This window comes from Peromyscus leucopus, chromosome 12 (assembly GCF_004664715.2).
Source record: "Peromyscus leucopus breed LL Stock chromosome 12, UCI_PerLeu_2.1, whole genome shotgun sequence".
Lineage (NCBI taxonomy): Eukaryota > Metazoa > Chordata > Mammalia > Rodentia > Cricetidae > Peromyscus > Peromyscus leucopus.
In genome coordinates this window covers 63,063,274-63,080,759 of record NC_051073.1, presented here as the reverse complement: position 1 = coordinate 63,080,759, position 17,486 = coordinate 63,063,274, and the positions used below count along the sequence as shown (strand labels likewise).

The 17,486-nt window shown below is 48.3% G+C and overlaps 1 protein-coding gene across 1 annotated transcript; it reads right to left on the bottom strand.

Annotated features, from left to right (window-relative positions):
- Window positions 1-1,997: 1,997 nt before the first annotated feature.
- On the bottom strand, window positions 1,998-16,463 carry Muc20 (mucin 20, cell surface associated). Its single transcript, XM_028860059.2, is given in 7 exon segments — window positions 1,998-2,352; window positions 5,321-5,412; window positions 10,005-10,184; window positions 10,187-11,361; window positions 11,609-11,860; window positions 14,708-14,729; window positions 16,173-16,463. Coding segments are annotated over 7 exon segments (1,866 nt in total). The 5' UTR covers window positions 16,249-16,463; the 3' UTR covers window positions 1,998-2,283.
- Between the last annotated feature and the right edge of the window lie 1,023 nt (window positions 16,464-17,486).

Sequence of the window (17,486 nt, the reverse complement as noted above, 5' to 3'; positions counted from 1 at the left end):
CTATGGTCAAGGTCCTAGGGACGCTACAATGAGCAAAAGATTTCATTGTAGTTGGAGGACTCAGGTGACCAAGACAAATAAAAGAAATGCACACTATACCAGGTATAACAAAGCAGAGCAGCATTCAGTATGTAGGGTGAGAAGGGTATTGTGGGTAGAGTGCATTAAGGAGGGGCTGATGCAGGTGGAGAGGGAGGAGGTGCTGAGCGGATGTCTGGAGGAAGGCCTTCTAAAAGCAGACTGAACAATGCACACAAAGACTCCAAGACCCGAGCAGGCCTGGGGCATCTAAGGATCAGCAAAGCAGCTGGGCGGCTTGCAGAGGGCAGTCTAGGGAGGTGAGTGCAGCAGCCGCCATCATTCACATCTCCCATCATTCACAGTTCTACAGGCTTTAGCCCAATGAGTGAAATGGAAGCAAACGACGCACAGACCTGCCATATGTTCTGAAAGGACATCTCCAGCTAATGTCTGGGAATCAGACTGGGTGTTGGGGGAGAGGGGCAGGGCATAGGTACCAACAGGGAGGCCGGAGTAACACAGGCGAGAGACAGTGGCATCTCAGACCATCAGAGTGATGGCCAGTGGGTGGGGAGTGCCAGGTGCTGGGCATCATTTGAGGAAGAGAAGCCAGGTGAATTTTCTGATCTAAAATGTGAGAGACAAAGGAGAAGGACCAAAAATGAGGGCTGGAGCCACTGAAGGGTGCAAGTGGAATGACCTGAGCTGAGGACGATACAGCAAGTGGATTAAGCACTTCAAATCTGAGAGCATTGAGTGTACAGTGTCTCCTCATCCATGTGGGCGCCGAGGGAGCGACTGGACAGGCGCATTAACACTGCCCGTATGTAACAGCTGCCATGTCAGGTTTGGTTGGTTGGTTTTTCCCCTTCTCCTCGCCTCCTATTCCTACTTTACTCTTTCTGGTTCCTTTTTGGGATTTTCCAAAAGTTAAAAATCATAAGCAAGTTACGCTTTTACGAGAGAAGAACAAACTACATTTAATTTTAAAATAACAGCAGGTGAGCCTGAGCTATGGCAGGAATAACTGCACGTTAGAGACGTTCTTTTAAATCTGTTCGAGCCCACAACTTGACATTTAAATCAATTTGACATTCTTTGTGGCCCTCCCTCCCTCGGACCAGGTTCTCCAGGCTCAAGGATCGGAGATCAACAAATATGATCCCTGCCCTGAAGGAGCTCGCTATGATCTGGATGTGTCTCTGGAAGGTCCCTGTGTTGAAGGCTTAATCCCCAGGGTAGTTCTTCAGTAGGTGGGGCTTTTAAGAGATGGCGCCTAAGGGGAATTCTTTTTATTTTTATTTTTATTTTATGTACATTGGTGTTTTGCCTACAGGTATGTCTGTGTGAGGGTATCAGATCCCCTGGAACAGAAGTTATAGACAGCTGTGAGCTGCCATGTGGGTTCTGGGAATTGAACCCCGGTCCTCTGGAAGAGCAGCCAGTACTCTTAACTTCTGAGCCATCTCTCCAGCTAGGGGGAATTGTTAAGTCACTGGGGATGTGCCCTTGAAGGGGATTCAGCACCCTTCCTCTTCCTTTGTTTGGCTTTCTGAGCACAGGACTAGCAGTAGGCTCTGCTAGGCACTGCCCACCTTTGTCCCCTGGCACCCCCACCTGATACACAGAACAGTGGATCGCTGCCCTGTGTTGACCTGATCTGGGGCCCAAAGCAATGGGTTTGCCCTACTTTGACCCAGAACCTTCTCAATGGTGAGCAGAAATAAGCTTTTTCTCATTGCAAGTTGTGGAGCTCCTGTTTTGCTATAGCAACAATGAGCTGACTGATACAGAGCTCAGGTTCAACAGGCTCCAGGACAAGTTGTGGTAAATGCCAAAGCAAACCAGGCCACAGGAAAGTACCCCCCCAAATTAATAAAAACATAATAATAAAAACATCTAAGGCAGCCGGGCTCAATACAGACAATCTCTGGGTCACCTGGAGTGTCACTGAGTACAAAATGGAAGAACACGGGTGGAGTGGCCAGTTTTCTCTTTACTGAAATACAATAACCAGTCAGAGGTGGTGAAGGGCACCACTGGAAACAGGCCAGCCCTCTCCCCTTGCAGACACACCCAGGCATAGTGGACCAAGGTCTTGTGGTCAGGAATGGGGCAGGGTTCTCAGGCCAGCTGACCTTCATGGGAACCTTGTGGGTCCACAGCACAGTACCACGGCTTTGGTCTGTTTGGGGTCCAGGTCACAGGCAACACTACTCTTCTTCTGCTACAGAGGACATGCTTGGTTGCAGCTAACATTCTTCAGCCCCTTCTGACGCTCAGTAAGGACACTTGGACAAGGGGCATGTGGGTGTGCAATTCACAGCTGAGCTGGAAAGCAAAAGAACAGGTGGGTGCCAGCCTGTCTGCCCGGGAGCCCACCATAGGCCAAGGACAAGAAGGGGCAGTGGAGGGACATCAACAGTGTGATAACAGGGGCCATTTAAAACACAGCAGGGCCGGGCGGTGGTGGCGCACGCCTTTAATCCAGCACTCGGAGCAGAGCCAGGCGATCTCTGTGAGTTCGAGGCAGCCTGGCTACAAGTGAGTTCCAGAAAGGCGCAAAGCTACACAGAGAAACCCTGTCTCGAAAAAAAAAAAAAAAAAAAAAAAAAAAAAAAAAAAAAAAAAACAACAACACACACAGCAGGCGTTCTCATCCACAATCCATAAAGGGTAAAGTGGTATGGACCGACTTACCCAAGCTCACACAGCTAACTGGAACCCACCCTCAGATCTGCCTGACTCCTGTGCCTCACACCATTGGCTAGACCCCCAACAAAAATCAATACGCTTAACAAATTCCATAAAATAAAGGAATAAAATGTAATAATAAGTAATAATAATAGTAATAAGAAGAATACATCAGTGGCAACCTCATGTGGCCTCGCTCCTGTAACTCAGCTGCCTGACCCAATCTTGAGCTCCAGGCTGCTTTCTGACCCCTGAAATATTTGCCAATCCAGGTATCAAATCTATGCTCCACGGTGGCCTCCCCCTCCCATGAGGAGCCGTGCTTCCTACTTTGATGTTCATGACAGAGACATCTGTCATCTATTTGTCTGTCCCAGGTCAAACTTGGGTGCCCTGTGGACAGAAATCCTCATGAGGGTGGTCCCCATGGGCCTCTTTGCTGCTAAGAGACTTCGAAGACCCAGATATCTCTTCCCTCCTGATATTCCAGGGGAGTGGGTGGTGGGTACAAGAGCCAGGCTTGGACAATTGGATGGTCCTGCTCCGAACTTTGACCCCGCAACAAGCAACCCAAGGGTGAAGTGCCAGTGACGCACATGGAGCGTGATGTCCTCAGACAGTGACCAGCAAGGGGACAGTGTCCCAGGAAGCATGTCCCCAAGACCTTTCAAAGCCGCTCTTCTGGCTTCCCCTTACTTCTGTGCATCTGGGGTCCTCCCTCCCCTCGGTTTGCGGCCGAGAGCTTTGCTTTGTTTCCCCCCGTCAACGTCACATGACTTCTTAGAAGCCTGGACGTCTAGGACCTGAAACAAATCGGATCTGTGGCCTGGAGAGACGGCTCAGTGGTTAAGAGCACTGGTTGCTCTTGCAGAGGCCCTGGGTTTGACTCCCAGCACCCACACAGTGACTCACAACCATCTGTAACTCCAGTCCCGGGGGATTTGATACCCTCTGCTGGCCTCCACGGGCACCAGGCATGGACGTGATGCACAGATACACATGCAGGCAAAATGTCCACACACATAGAATAAGATAAAAACAAAAATTAGATGTGGGGGTGGGGAGACTTATTTATAATATGAAAAGGGAATAGAAAAAAAATTTAAAAAGACAGGCAGGACCAGATAGTGACGATGTTGGGCCTCATCTGCCTTCCCTGAGGGATCCTACCTGCAGGGTACCACCCACTCCTGTCTGCTAATGGACCACATCATCTGTCTATCCTGGCTCTAGGACTTGACCCCTGGCACAAAGAAGCCTGTCAGCCTCTCTTTCAGGTCTGTCCTTTCAAGAGGTAACATGGAGCCTGCACTACTGTGGCCCCATTGACTATGACAGGATCTGGCTGCAAGGCTGAGGCATTGGTGGAACAGGGTGGAAGGAACAGTCTGTCTGAGGTGGTAGCCCAGGTCTGTTCTCACTGTTCACAATACAGGTAGAACTTGGACCCTTCATAAAACCTGCACTGAGCTAGCCTATGGCATTTATACTGAGCTGACCCAGACTAACTTCCACTCATTCACAGCACCCCCAAAAGCCTTCACCCCAGAACTTCACAAATAGCCTAGACTTAAGAGGATTTCTCCAAATTGGTATACAAATGCATCACCATCTTCCTGTCTGGGGCATATCTCCGAGGGGGTTTCTATCTAGCATCCCTACTTCATACCCTTTCCCATCCGTGTGATGTTTATTGGGATGTCAGCCATGGTGGCTGTGAGGTCGGTTTTGTCAACTTGATGCACTCTAGAATCACCTGGGAAGAGTCTCAACGAGGCATTGCCTGGACCAGTTTGGCCTGCCTATGGGAGGTTGCCTTAAGTTATTTAATATGGGAAGACCTAACCCACCATTGGTGGCACTGTTCCCTTGGTTTGGGTACTGGACTGTGTAAGAGTGGAAAAGGGCCAGGTGGTGGTACCACAGCCTTTGATCTAGGGAGGCAGAGGCAGGTGGATCTCTGTGAGTTCTAGGCCAGCCTGGGCTACAGAGTGAGTTCCAGGACAGCCAAAAGCTGTTACACAGAGAAACCCTGTCTCAAAATAAATATAAAACAAAATAAAAGTGGAGAAGTAGGCTGCGTAGTAAACATGTTTGTGTTCATTTTTTCCTCTGTGATAGCCCCCTTCCACATGCATGGAGAAAGATCATGAAGAATAAAGGGCCCAGAGTTGCAGAGAAAATACCCATGACAAGTTTCCACTGCTGGCTCCAGCCACATGTGATGGCGGAAGAGCCACCTGCAGATTTCTCAGACTCTGCCTTTTCCATGTAAACTGCCATGCCTTGGTGGCTGCTGCTGCTTGCAACCAAGACCTCTGCTTACTTTCCCATCAATGTCGCTGGAATTCAAAGGCCAGAAGGCCTGCACTTCCAGAACCTGAAAAAGCTGGATCTGGGGGTGGAGAGATTCATACACGTCACATTCACAATATAGAAGAATTGAGAAGCAGGGCAAGATCAAAGCCAGACACGGGCCCCAGGTTCAGCTCCTAATGCTCCTTCATGTGGCACTGTTTTGTGTAGTAGTCGCCCTTCTGTGTCCTGCAGATGCTCCCTGGAGTCCCCAAGAGTGCCCCCACTTTACGCCTGACATACCACTTACCTGGTCCATCAGCTTCTCTATGGCTTTGGGCTCAGTGAGGTCCTCAGGGGAGGCCACACTCAGCCGTACAAGGAGGAAGCCTCCATCTCCCCCTGAAAGTTGAAGGCAGATGAAAGATGATGAAAACCATCAGTTCAGCTCCAACCTGGGCCCCTGTCCACACGTGCCTACACGCCTGCTTGGTTTTTGTTTGTTGTTCTGTTTTTTTTGTTTGTTTGTTTTTTTGTTTGTTTGTTTGTTTGTTTTGAGACAGGGTTTCTCTATGTAACAGCTCTGGCTGTCCTGGAACTCACTTTGTAGGTCAGGCTGGCCTCGAACTCACAGAGATTCACCTACCTCCAGAGTGCTAGGATTAAAAGTGTGAATCACCTACGTTCCCGCTTATAAGTGTGTGTGCATCTACATGGGGCTAACATTGCTCAGCACAGACAGAACTAAGGACTCCCTTCTTGCAATAATTATGCCTACTGCAGTGTCCTCTGGCTCTGGATGAGTCTGTTGGAGAAGACCCTGGCCAGGAAGAGCGCTGGAGAGAGGCTGCCTCTCTGAGGACTGCCCTGAGCCAGTTCCTCCAGCTCTGGGTTGATAGTGAGGAGGTCTCCTAGCTAAGCCTCTCCACCTTAGCAGCTCTACCCGAAAGTTCTGTTTTCTATTTTTATTTTATTTGAGACAGGGTTTCACTGGGCAACTCTCCTGGCTGTCTTGGAACTCACTCTGTAGACCAGACTGGCTTTGGGCTCAGAGATCCGCCTGCCTCTGCCTCCCGAGTGCCGGGCTTCAAGACGTGCATCACTGCCGCCACCGCCTGGCAAGTTCTATCTTTTATCTTAAGGCAACAAATTAGCCCACATTGACTTCAGCCGACTTCTAAAGTCACTAACTTTTGGAGATCATGAAGCGGAGCAATGTCTCCTCAGTCCCTCACTAAGTCACCGTAGACAATGCCTCCAACTTGGGGTTTGTGACACCAGTTGAGTGTGCCACCTCTCCAGGCTCCGAGGCCACTTTTGCTAAAAGCACCGGCTCTGCTTGGATCTGCAGAGGTCTGGCGAGCCGCTAAAACAAGACGACATGCTTGACATCTCTGCCTCGTCTGTATGACTTCACCTGGGGACCACCCCATGCGTGTGACTTCACCTGGGGACCACACATCGTCTGTCTCCTTTGCCCCCTTAATCTTTGGGTCAGATTTCTGTTCAACTTTAAACTCTTGATATTAGCCATTTGAGAATCGATTCACGTGGGACTGTAATACAAAGTCGATTTCTCTTAAATTTACCTCATGTAAGAGTGACTAAGATAACAAGCCACTGACTTAGCTCCTAGAAGTCTCTGGAATCCTGTCTTTTTTCCTTATGCCCTGCTCTTTCCTCTCCTCCTTAAACCCTTCAGATACCCAAGAGCCCCAAGATGCTCTTTATTCTCTGGTTTTCCAGATGAATCTTTTTCATTGCCCCAACAACTTGCCCCTAAGTCATTTCCCTTTCGGGATGGTAGAAACAAAGGTTGGTGAGCCTCCCAGCTTTTGGCTCACAGTTAATGCTGTGTATCTATTTCCTCTGGGCTAGGCATGATAGCAGATGTCTTAAATCATAGCAGCTGTGACCACCTGTGGATGACCCTTACCAAACCAGGTCTATGAACATTCCCTCATGCGAGGATCGGAGAGGCTCACCAAGGTTACATAAGAGGTGGGACTCTTTGGTGGTGTGACTGCCTCTGAGCCATCCAGGCTCCCGTAGATAACACCAATGAGCATGTTGTTTTACCAGGCTGGACTGGATAGAATTTATGAAAGCCCTCACTATCTGGGGCGAATAGAAATAAACATTGCTTTATGTTTCTTGAGAAAAAAAAATCTTGTTGACAGCTAGCCAGTCCTAGGATTCCCAGGTCAGTCCCAGCAGCCTACAGGGCTATTTGTTGCTCTAGAGAACCTTCCCTAGACCCCCTGACCTGGCACTGACTATTTTTGTGCCTGATGATTGGACCAAAGAAAAGGATGATCTGTGAGGTTATAGATTTGGAATTCAAGTAGAGTACATTTCCTTGAGATGTGTGCTCAGAACTCTTCTCTGAGTTTTTGAGGTGGTTTAATGGGTTAAGGGGCAAGCAGAGCAAGCCTGGTGACCTGAGAACGGTTCCTGGATCCCAGCCCGTGTGATGACTTCACCTGGGGACCAGCCCACATGTGTGACTTCACTTGGGGAACCACCTCATGTGTGTGACTTCACTTTTGGCTATCAGAATGGGAAGCATGCCATCAGCATCCAAGGAAAAGCCCACCGAGGCAAGTTTTGAGATTAACTATGGGTATGAACCTATGAAAAGGAAAAAGCTGGTTATCTGTGGTAACACTACCTAGCCCAAACATTCTTTAGGACCGGGGGCGGAGGGAGGGAATGTTCTGAAAATGGATCTTGAAGATAGCATTGGGCAGAACTCAATTCAAACTTGCCAATGTAAACTGCCTCTGGAATTCCTAGACATTTCTTTGGTGGAGTATCTGTAGCTACTCCATTCTTGGGTTAAAAAAATATTATTTTGTCATTTATTGAGCTCACGACAGCAACTATCCAATCAGTGACTACCCCTGGTCCATGTAGACTCATTCACCTTCCTCTGGTGTTACAGCAGCTTTTGTCAACTTGACATGGACCTACACACACCTGGGAAGAGGGAATCCCACTGAGGAATTGCCTCCATCAGATTGGCCTGTGGGCAAATAAACCCTCTCCTCCCCAAGTTGCTTTTGGTCCTGGTGGTCATCACAGCAACAGATAGAATATCTGGTGAATCCATTTTTGGGTTCTGCCTATTGACTGTGAAGTGTTCTTATATTATTTTTGCCTAGAATATAAAAGATATTCAATAACATGGTTGTGGTTAAATATTTTTCTGTTTTAATTTTTGCTTTCGGTTAGTTCTGGTTTTTTTTTTTCTCCCCCATAGGGTCTTACTATGTAGATCAAGCTGGCTTCAAACTCACAGTCCTTCTGTTTCTACTTCCTGAGGACTGGGGTGCAGGCCTGTGATATCATGCCTGAACATAGATGATAGATAGAGATAGTTGACAGAGATGATAAAGAGATAGAGAGATCGTAGAGATCAAGATAAAAGATGATACTGGTAGAGATGGACACAGAAAGAGAGAGAGAGATGGCAGAGACAGAGGTGATAGAGACAGACAGAGACCAAGATGGAGGTGGAGATGACAGATGCAGAGATGGTGGAGACAGAGAGACACAGAGATGACAGAGCCTGGGATTTTTCAGGGCTGGGGGTGGAATGTAAGCTCTCGGGCACACTCACAGTGCCGAGTGCTCTATCACTGAGCTATATCCTCACCTCACGACTAGTATTTTTATTTCCCTTGCCCCAGAAGGTGGGACGAGACAAAATACTCAGGAATGGACCACAAGGGCAGAACAAGCAGCAGAGGCAGATGCTCCAGGCTGCCCACAAGCTGTTCTTACCACAGAGCCGCTGACAGTGGGTCTCCCGAAAAGCTTCTGTTGGCTCAGAAATTAAGACCTAAACTCCCCAAATGTTGTTTTGCTGGTTTGCCTACAGCCGCTCTTTACGGTGCAGAACAAGCCCCACTCCGTGCCCTCCGCATGCTCACAAGGCAGCAATTTGGACAAGTTGCTTGTCCACGTTCTTCCCTTCTGGGGGCACGGCTGGCCTAAGAGCCAAGTCTTGTCAGTAACATTTCAGATCTCACCTGAAGCACAGTAGTTGCTCAATAGTTAACTCAGTTAGATCTGGAAAAGATGGTGCTCATCCAGATGGTGCTCACGCAGCCCCTTCCCCCAGCCAAGGGGGAGAATCTTAGGCTCGGAGGATGGGGACAGGTTCAAGGTCTCTCAGGTTAAAACAGAGCCAAGACCTCAACCACTTCTCAAAAACCCTGTTTCATACTTATCACATATACAACACTACATCACATACGCAGCACTACATCATACATATCACTACATCACACACACATCATTACATCATATACATATTACTGCATCATACATACATCATTACACCACACACACACACACACACACACACACACACACGACTACATCACACACACATGACTACATCATATACACATCACCACATCACACACACATCACCACATCACATACACATCACCATACCATATACACATGATTACATCATCTACATCACACATATTACATATTACCTCACACACATCACTACATCACATACATATCACACATACACATACATCAAAAAAAAAAAAAAAAAAAAAAAAAAAACAAAAACATAAAAAATAAATATACATAACATATACATCAACACATCACTACATCACATACATATCATTACATCATATATACATCACTACATCACACACACATCACTACATCACATACATATCATTACGTCAGTACACATCACCACATCACACACACATCACCACATCACACACATCATTACATCACCACATCACACATACATCATTACATCACACATTACCACATCACACACATCACACACATCATCACATCACATATACATCTTAACTGCCTGTTACCAACCCACCAGGAGATGTGACTGTCAGGGAGAGGGCGCAACACCAGCCTTGGTTCCTTCCTTCCTCTCGACTCCTTACAAATACTCCAAACCTAAATCTGCAAAGATCACACATGAGAGGTTCACTCACCTGGATCGTGTTTTGTGGTCCTTGTCCAAGCAGCAGTGGGTGTAGACGTTAGGGGCTCCACTGCTGTCCTTGGTGGGGCCGTGGTCTTGGCTAAGGAGCTGCTGGTTAAAGTCTCCGAGGTAGCAGAGCTCTTGGTGGTGACCCCCGCTGAGGGACTGTTGTCTGGAGTTGAGGAATAGTGAAGGAGGTTGCTTCTCCCCTTGTTGACCCAGTAGCCCTGGGGACGGTCGTTGTTCCCAAGACCTCAGTGTGGCTTTGTGTCGCTGTAGAGAGTGTTGAGGTCTCTTTCAGTGGGTTCGTACTAACTGTCCCTGAAGGGACTCCGGAGGTAGGAGTCTGAGCTACTGTTGTTCCTCTTTCTGTGAGGCCACTAATAGGGGGTGTGCCCTCAAGGGTGGTGGCAAGGGTTGAGGTGCCAGCTGTTGACGGGGTCCCAGGTGAGCTTGTGGTCTTGGGGCTAAGTGGTTTTGTCTTGGGGGATTGAGGCAAGGTGAGCGTCTCAGAAGTGGACAAGGCTGTCGCTCCTGTAGGGCCGTGGTTAGTATCTGAGGTGATGACAGATGTTTCTATTTCTGTGATGCAGGTGGTGAGCTTAATCTGGGTGATGCTGAAGGCAACCAAGTCCTTGGCTGGAGTTGCAATATCGGACCCCAGGACCTGTGAGCTGGCGAGGACGCCAGCCGAGCTGTCCGAGGAGGAGCTGCTCTCTGAGGACAGGTGTTCGGCTTCTGTGGAGGTGTATGCCAAGGTCAAGAGGTCAATTGTGATCTTCCTCGCCTCTTCTGAGCTGTCATCAATACAAAGGGTGCCAACGACTCCTATGGGATCACTCAGTGTGCCAGTCATGACAGTGCTCATTCCAGGCCTGGGGCTGCTCTGTGTAGCCGAAGTGTCCGTAGGGATGGGATGCACGACCATGAAGTTGGAAGGTATTCTTATTGCGAGAGTTCTGGTCTCTGTTTCAGAGGAAACCGTCTGGGTTTTTAGGGTCGAATCAACAGGGAAAACAGTCTGGTTCTCTAGGGCCTCTGTTGCAGGGAAAGTGGTCTGGGTCTCCAGGGTGGATGCTGCAGGGGAGGTGGTCTGAGTATTTAGGGTGGATGCTGCAGGAGAAGTGGCCTGTGTATCTATGGTAAATGCTATGAGGGAAGAAGTCTGGGTCTCCAGGGTTGATGCTGCAAGGGAAGAGGTCTGGGTCTCCAGGGTTAATGCTACAGGGGAGGTGGTCTGAATATTTAGGGTTGGTGATGTAGGGGAAGTGGTCTGAATATCTAGGGTTGACATTGTAGGGGAGGTGGTCTGAATATCCAGGGTTGATGATGTAGGGGAGGTGGTCTGAATATCCAGGGTTGATGATGTAGGAGGTGGTCTGAATATCAGGTTGGTGATGTAGGGGAAGTGGTCTGAATATCTAGGGTTGGTGATGTAGGGGAAGTGGTCTGAATATCCAGGGTTGATGATGTAGGGGAGGTGGTCTGAATATCCAGGGTTGATGATGTAGGGGAGGTGGTCTGAATATCTAGGGTTGATGTTGTAGGGGAGGTGGTCTGAATATCCAGGGTTGATGATGTAGGGGAGGTGGTCTGAATATCAGGGTTGATGATGTAGGGGAGGTGGTCTGAATATTTAGGGTTGATGTTGTAGGGGAGGTGGTCTGAATATCCAGGGTTGATGTTGCAGGGGAGGTGGTCTGAATATCTAGGGTTGATGATGTAGGGGAGGTGGTCAGAGTTAAAGCGTCTAGAGGAACATCCTGAGTCAGGTGAGTGGTCTGGAGAGCCCCCTCTGAGCGGGGCCTGTCCCTCTGTTCCGAGTTGCTGGTTGTCACCAAAGGAGCTGAACTGCCGATGCCAGGCCTGTGTTGGGTGAGAACAACTTGGTGAGTCCTGATAAGCTGACTTCACATGAGCACTTGGATTTATGCCCTGGGTGCTACTGGATGGCACAAAGGGTCATTGTCTATGTAAACAAAGATGAAAAAAGCAACGCGGAGAAGCCATGACCTTCATAGCAGCTCTGAAGACAGGCTTCCCTGACCAGTGCCCTCTGAAATCCTGATTGTGGTGATAGTGTGTCCCCCAATATATTGTGCACTCTAATAAACTTATCTGGGGTCAGAAAACAGAACAGCCACTAGATAGACACAGAGGCCAGAAAATGGTGGCTGTGCGCGCACACACACACACACACACACACACACACACACACACACACACACCTTTAATCCTAGAATTCCAGAGGTAGAGATCTGTCTGGATCCCTGTGAGTTCAAAGCCACACTGGGAACAGTCAGGCATGGTGACACACACCTTTAATCCCAGGAAGTGATGGCAGGAAGCAGAAAGGTATATAGGGTGTGAGAACCAGGAACTAGAGCCTTTTTAAGCTTTTAGTTTTTAGCAGCAGTTCAGCTGAGATTCGTTTGGATGAGGACTCAGAGGCTTCAGTCTGAGGAAACAAGATCAGCTGATGAATTTGCGAGGTGAGGTTGGGTGTGGCTTGTTCTGTTTCTCTGATCTTTCAGCGTTCACCCCAATACCTGGCTCTGGGTTTGTTTTTTTATTAATAAGACTTAAGATTTGTCTACACCTGATAATCCCCTTGAGGCCAGGTGTCATGGGCCATGACAAAAATAAAACAGATGATAATTAATAATTCAGGTGTCAACCCACCAGACGAATGACCCTCTGATAGAGAAACCTCATCAAGCAAGGCTTCCGGGACCACAGACTCTGAAAACTAGTTTTTTGTCTATAATTTTTCCTCATGTGCCACTACATTTCTTCCCTAAAAACAGCTATGGGTATTTTCCTCACTGCCTATGTGTTTATCTCATGTATATATTCCATCTACTGGGCATACATATATCTGTGGATGGCCAGGAAGATGATCTATTCTTAAGCTGCGTAATTTTGATGAATAGAAATAATACTAGGATGTTTATCATAGCTCAGACTGACACAGGAAAATAACAGTATTCTCAGTTACAAAGACGGCTTTTTACACCATTAGTTGATTTAAGACCTCAAAACAAATTCAAAGCAGACCATTCACCCCTGCAAATGAGTTGCACAAGGACAGATTCCCAGGAGTCTGTTGAACCAAGGTCAGGCATGAAGCAACTTTAGTGCCAGCTCTTCTCTTGCAAAGGTCTGGCTGACAACATTAAAGACATAACTCCCTGCACAGACTCTCCCAACAACTGACTCTCTGCATGTACCCCAACACCAGTTTTACGATGCAGGACTCAAGGTTCAGCCAACTAACCGTTTGTTGTTTAAGTCCTGAATTTCAAATGAATTTCAATGTCACTCTCCATCAGGAAATACTGGACACTATGTGCCTACCGCCATCAATTTACAGGGAGCCTGGTTGACAGCCCAGTGTTGCCATGGTTACTCACTCACTGGCTGGCCAGTGTGATATCCCTAGCCTGAGAGAAACCATGTGATTTCTCGTGTTATCAAAATGGCTCTGACCCTCAAAATGTAGCTCATATATTGTCCAGAGGTTTTTTTTTTTTTTTTATGTGAGAGAGATGTGCAGAAGAGAGATGTGTAGCTGTGTAGAAGAGATGTGTAGCTGTGTAAAGAGATGTAGCTGTGTGGAGACAGAGAGATTTTTCAGGAAGAGATTTTTCAAGATGAAGTAGAAGAGAAAGTTGCCATCAGAATGTGTGTGTTTCTTTCCTAATTTCCTCGGGTAGAAAAATTTTAGCCCTCGCCACATTTATGGATTTTTTTTTTTCATATCCTGAGTGTGGTCTTGGAGCAGAATCTCTTAAAGACCGCAATGGCCAGGCAGCCCCAGGACCCAGCTGATCATTGGTATGCAGTGCAGCACTGTACCATCAAGGGTGACAAAGGAGACACAAATCCACATGAGCCAAGGACTGCAGAACAGGAATGAGGACTTCCAGAACTTTCTGTAGGAACTTTGTCACTCCTCCATGGGCAGTTTGCTCACTGCAAAAATATTTTCCCATGGATGTATTTCCTTAAAATTCAAGAATAACTGTAGCTAGAGTTTTCCTGCCTTGTCCACAGTCAGGACAAACCTTTGTCACCGCCAGTCCCACAGCCGCTCAGACCCAACCAAGTAAACACAGAGACTTATATTGCTTACAGACTGTATGGCCGTGGCAGGCTTCTTGCTAACTGTTCTTTTATCTTAAATTAACCCATTTCTATAAATCTATACCTTGCCATGTGGCTGGTGGCTTACCGGCGTCTTTACATGCTGCTTGTCCTGGCAGTGGCTGCAGTGTCTCTCCCTCCTTCTTCCTGTTTCCCCAATTCTCCTCTCTCTTTGTCCCGCCTATACTTCCTGCCTGGTCACTGGCCATCAGTGTTATATTTATATAGAGTGATATCCACAACAAATAACCTACAGTCTCATCTTCAGAGATAAATGGTAAGATAAGGGAGAGGAGCCCCCAGCCTGAATTTAATGTGTCCTAGGAAAGCAAGCAGTCAGGGGGCTGAGGACATCATAAGGAGAGCGATTAGGTGGGCACGCTTGCACACATATCCTCTCTGTGCTCACCAGTCAACCCAACGGCATGCTCACACATATCTGTGGGAGCTGCTGATGGCCTTCTTCAAAGACCTCCCCCATTCCCCGGCCCAAGCTTTTTCTCTGAGCCTCCTGGTCCACAGAACCCAGCCCGGGTCATAGGATGGTACTGCAGTCCTCCTCCATACCTCCAAAGTGGGGGTGAGGAGACTGTGGACATAGAGCCAGATGTGAGTCCCATCTCTGCTTCTTGTTCTGCTGTGACACAGGCCAAGCCTCTGGGCTCCAAATGGAGTGAGGGGCACCTCGTTCATGAGGTTGTAAGGTTGCAATTAAACGGAGTGAAAAATGCAGTAAAAGCCTGGCCAGTTGTGAGTGTGTGTGACAGGCAGGGTGGTCCAGGGGTTAGGCACTGGCAGGGCATGGTGACTCGGGGGATAAATTACTCCATATAAACTGCAGGCTCCTTGCTCTTAAATGCGTGGCAGTGTCTTAGAGGTGAATGCTCAGTCATTAGAGTTATGAGAATTTAAAAAGTAATGTTGGTCCAGCCGGATAGCTCAAGTGGGTAGAGGTGCTTGCCACCAAACTTGATGACCTGTGCTTAATCCCCACACTCTCATCTGACCTCCACATGTATCAGGTTCTCTCTCTCCCTCTCTTCCTCTCTCCCTCACTATATTGATGAACTCTGGTTTTGATTGAAAGTCCCTGCCTCAAGAAATAAGATGAAAGAGCCTTCAAGGATGATTCCCAAAAATCAGCCTCGGGCCTCCACACACAATGCACACAATGTTCACACACAGCCACACACACACACACATGTGAATCCATAATTAGGTAAAAACATTCGCTCTCACACAGAGAGAAAAGGGAAAATAATAAATAAATATAAAGTCTACATGGCAAGTTCCAGGCAGCCAGGGCCTGCCTAGGGAGACTCGGCCAACAAATAAATAAGTAGAATTAAAAGGTCCTGTCTAGTGTGACATGTCAGTGTGGGGTCACCGCTGTAACAGTGCTGATGCTGTGAGGACATGCACTGCAGAGGACCATAAGTGGCAGGGACAGGGTAGATGAGATGTCTCCATACCCTCTGCTCAGTCTGGCTGGCTCCGGAAACCATCTATTTTTAAAGTGTGTGTGGAAAAAATAAATAAAGTGTGTGTGATGAGTTTGGCACAGTGCCCGTCAGTGACAGGTCCGTGTTGGCTCCCATCTTCCAGAAAAGCCCACCTCTCTCAGAAGCAGTTGGTGACAAACTTTTCATTCAAAAGGCAAATTTCAAAGAATCACCGTGCTAGGACACAACCTTGGATGAACAGGAGCTTCTCAAGGCCGTATTTTTTCAGTTCACAGCAAAATTATCACCAGCTGGCATCTCCCTGACCCCTCTACCCTCCCACCCCACCATCCCGTGCCTGAAGACTAACTCCCAGGCTCTCTTACTTCGATGGCCACGGTGTCACCAGGCTTACGTTAACACATCTGTCATCCTGCACACTCGTCCACAGTCATCGTACTTTACATTCAGCAGGCCGTTAATGACAACAAACAAAAATGCCTATCCTTACCCACAAAGGGCTGTCTTTGCCGAAACTCACACCCAGAGCCCTGCCGGGCAGGACTCCCGGCTCCCGTCCTGTCCCTTACCTGCAGAGCTGGCAGTGACTCCAGCCTTCCAGCAGGAGAAAAAGAGAAGCACAGCTAGAACCCAGACAGAGCCCATCCCGCCTGGGCACGGACCACCGCTGCCTGGCAGACCTGCCTGCTGCCTCTCCTCACCACCCTTTCCTGCTTCCTCAATCCAGGGAGGAGGGGCCGCCGCCACCGCCGCCTGCCCAGGTGTGACCGGGTAGGTTCCAGAATGCAGCCAGGTGAACACAGACGCTCAGTGAGGGCTGACACAGGCTTGCCTTCCCTCTGCCTCCTCCCCCGCCCCTTGCCTGGCAGCCTTGCCTCTCTGATTTGAAAATACAGCATCATTTCTGTTCTGATAAACTGGGAAGGGCATGGGAGAGATGGTGTTTACCCCACTCGTCCTTACCTGGGGTCTGGGCTTCATGGATAAGACCCAAGTTTCTCTGCTGGGCCTAGATTTTATTAGTTCTAGGGATCAAGGGCAAATGAGAGAACCTTTCTGAGCCTCAACTTTTTTCATCTGTAAAATGGGCATGCTGTCTGACTCAGGAGGCTATTGAACTTCTTAGAGTCTTTCCTGTACTTGGTTGGTGCTCATAGAACATACATACATCTCAGGTGCTCAAGGTATAAGTGGGAACCCCCATCCCTGACCAGTAGATGTGAGTGTTCCTGGGGTCTCAAGGGGACAATGTTCCAGTGTGGGGGCAGGACTCTCACTTCTAATATCTATTTTCAACATCCTGAGATTTTGTAGCCACGTCAAAGCCAGGACCTGTGTCCCCAGCCAGGCTTCAGGTGCCAGGATGTGGAGGGTGCCATGCTCCTCTGGGTCCAAGGGCCTGGGGAGGAGAGCCAATGTGAGAGAGATGAGTAGGGACACTTAACAGTGGAGTTACAGACTGTATTTCCAATGTGCCTCCCCTGAAACAGAGGGGACTCATCCCTCAAGGACCAAGGCCAAAGGCTCCTGTGGCCACACCTGTGGCCAAACAAGATTCCTTGAGAATTTTAAGTAAGTGCTTTTGGATGAAAGTAGCCCGGGACGGAGCAGAAGGAGCAGACGGAGCAGACGTGGTGGGTGTCACAGAATCACAAAAGTAGGAACTAGAAAGAAGTTTAAAACTGTATCAAAATATCTGTCCTGTTTCCAGCTCTGCCCTTCATGGTGGGTAAGAAACTGTGCAACCTTAGACAAAGAGCTTGCCCACTCTGGGCCTTAGTCAAGAAGAGCTCTGAGGGCTCTTGGGTCTGGCAGTCCAGGATTTGCTGCTGGATATGGGTCACTGTACTGTCGTCTAGAGCTGTACTCCACACTGAGGTGAC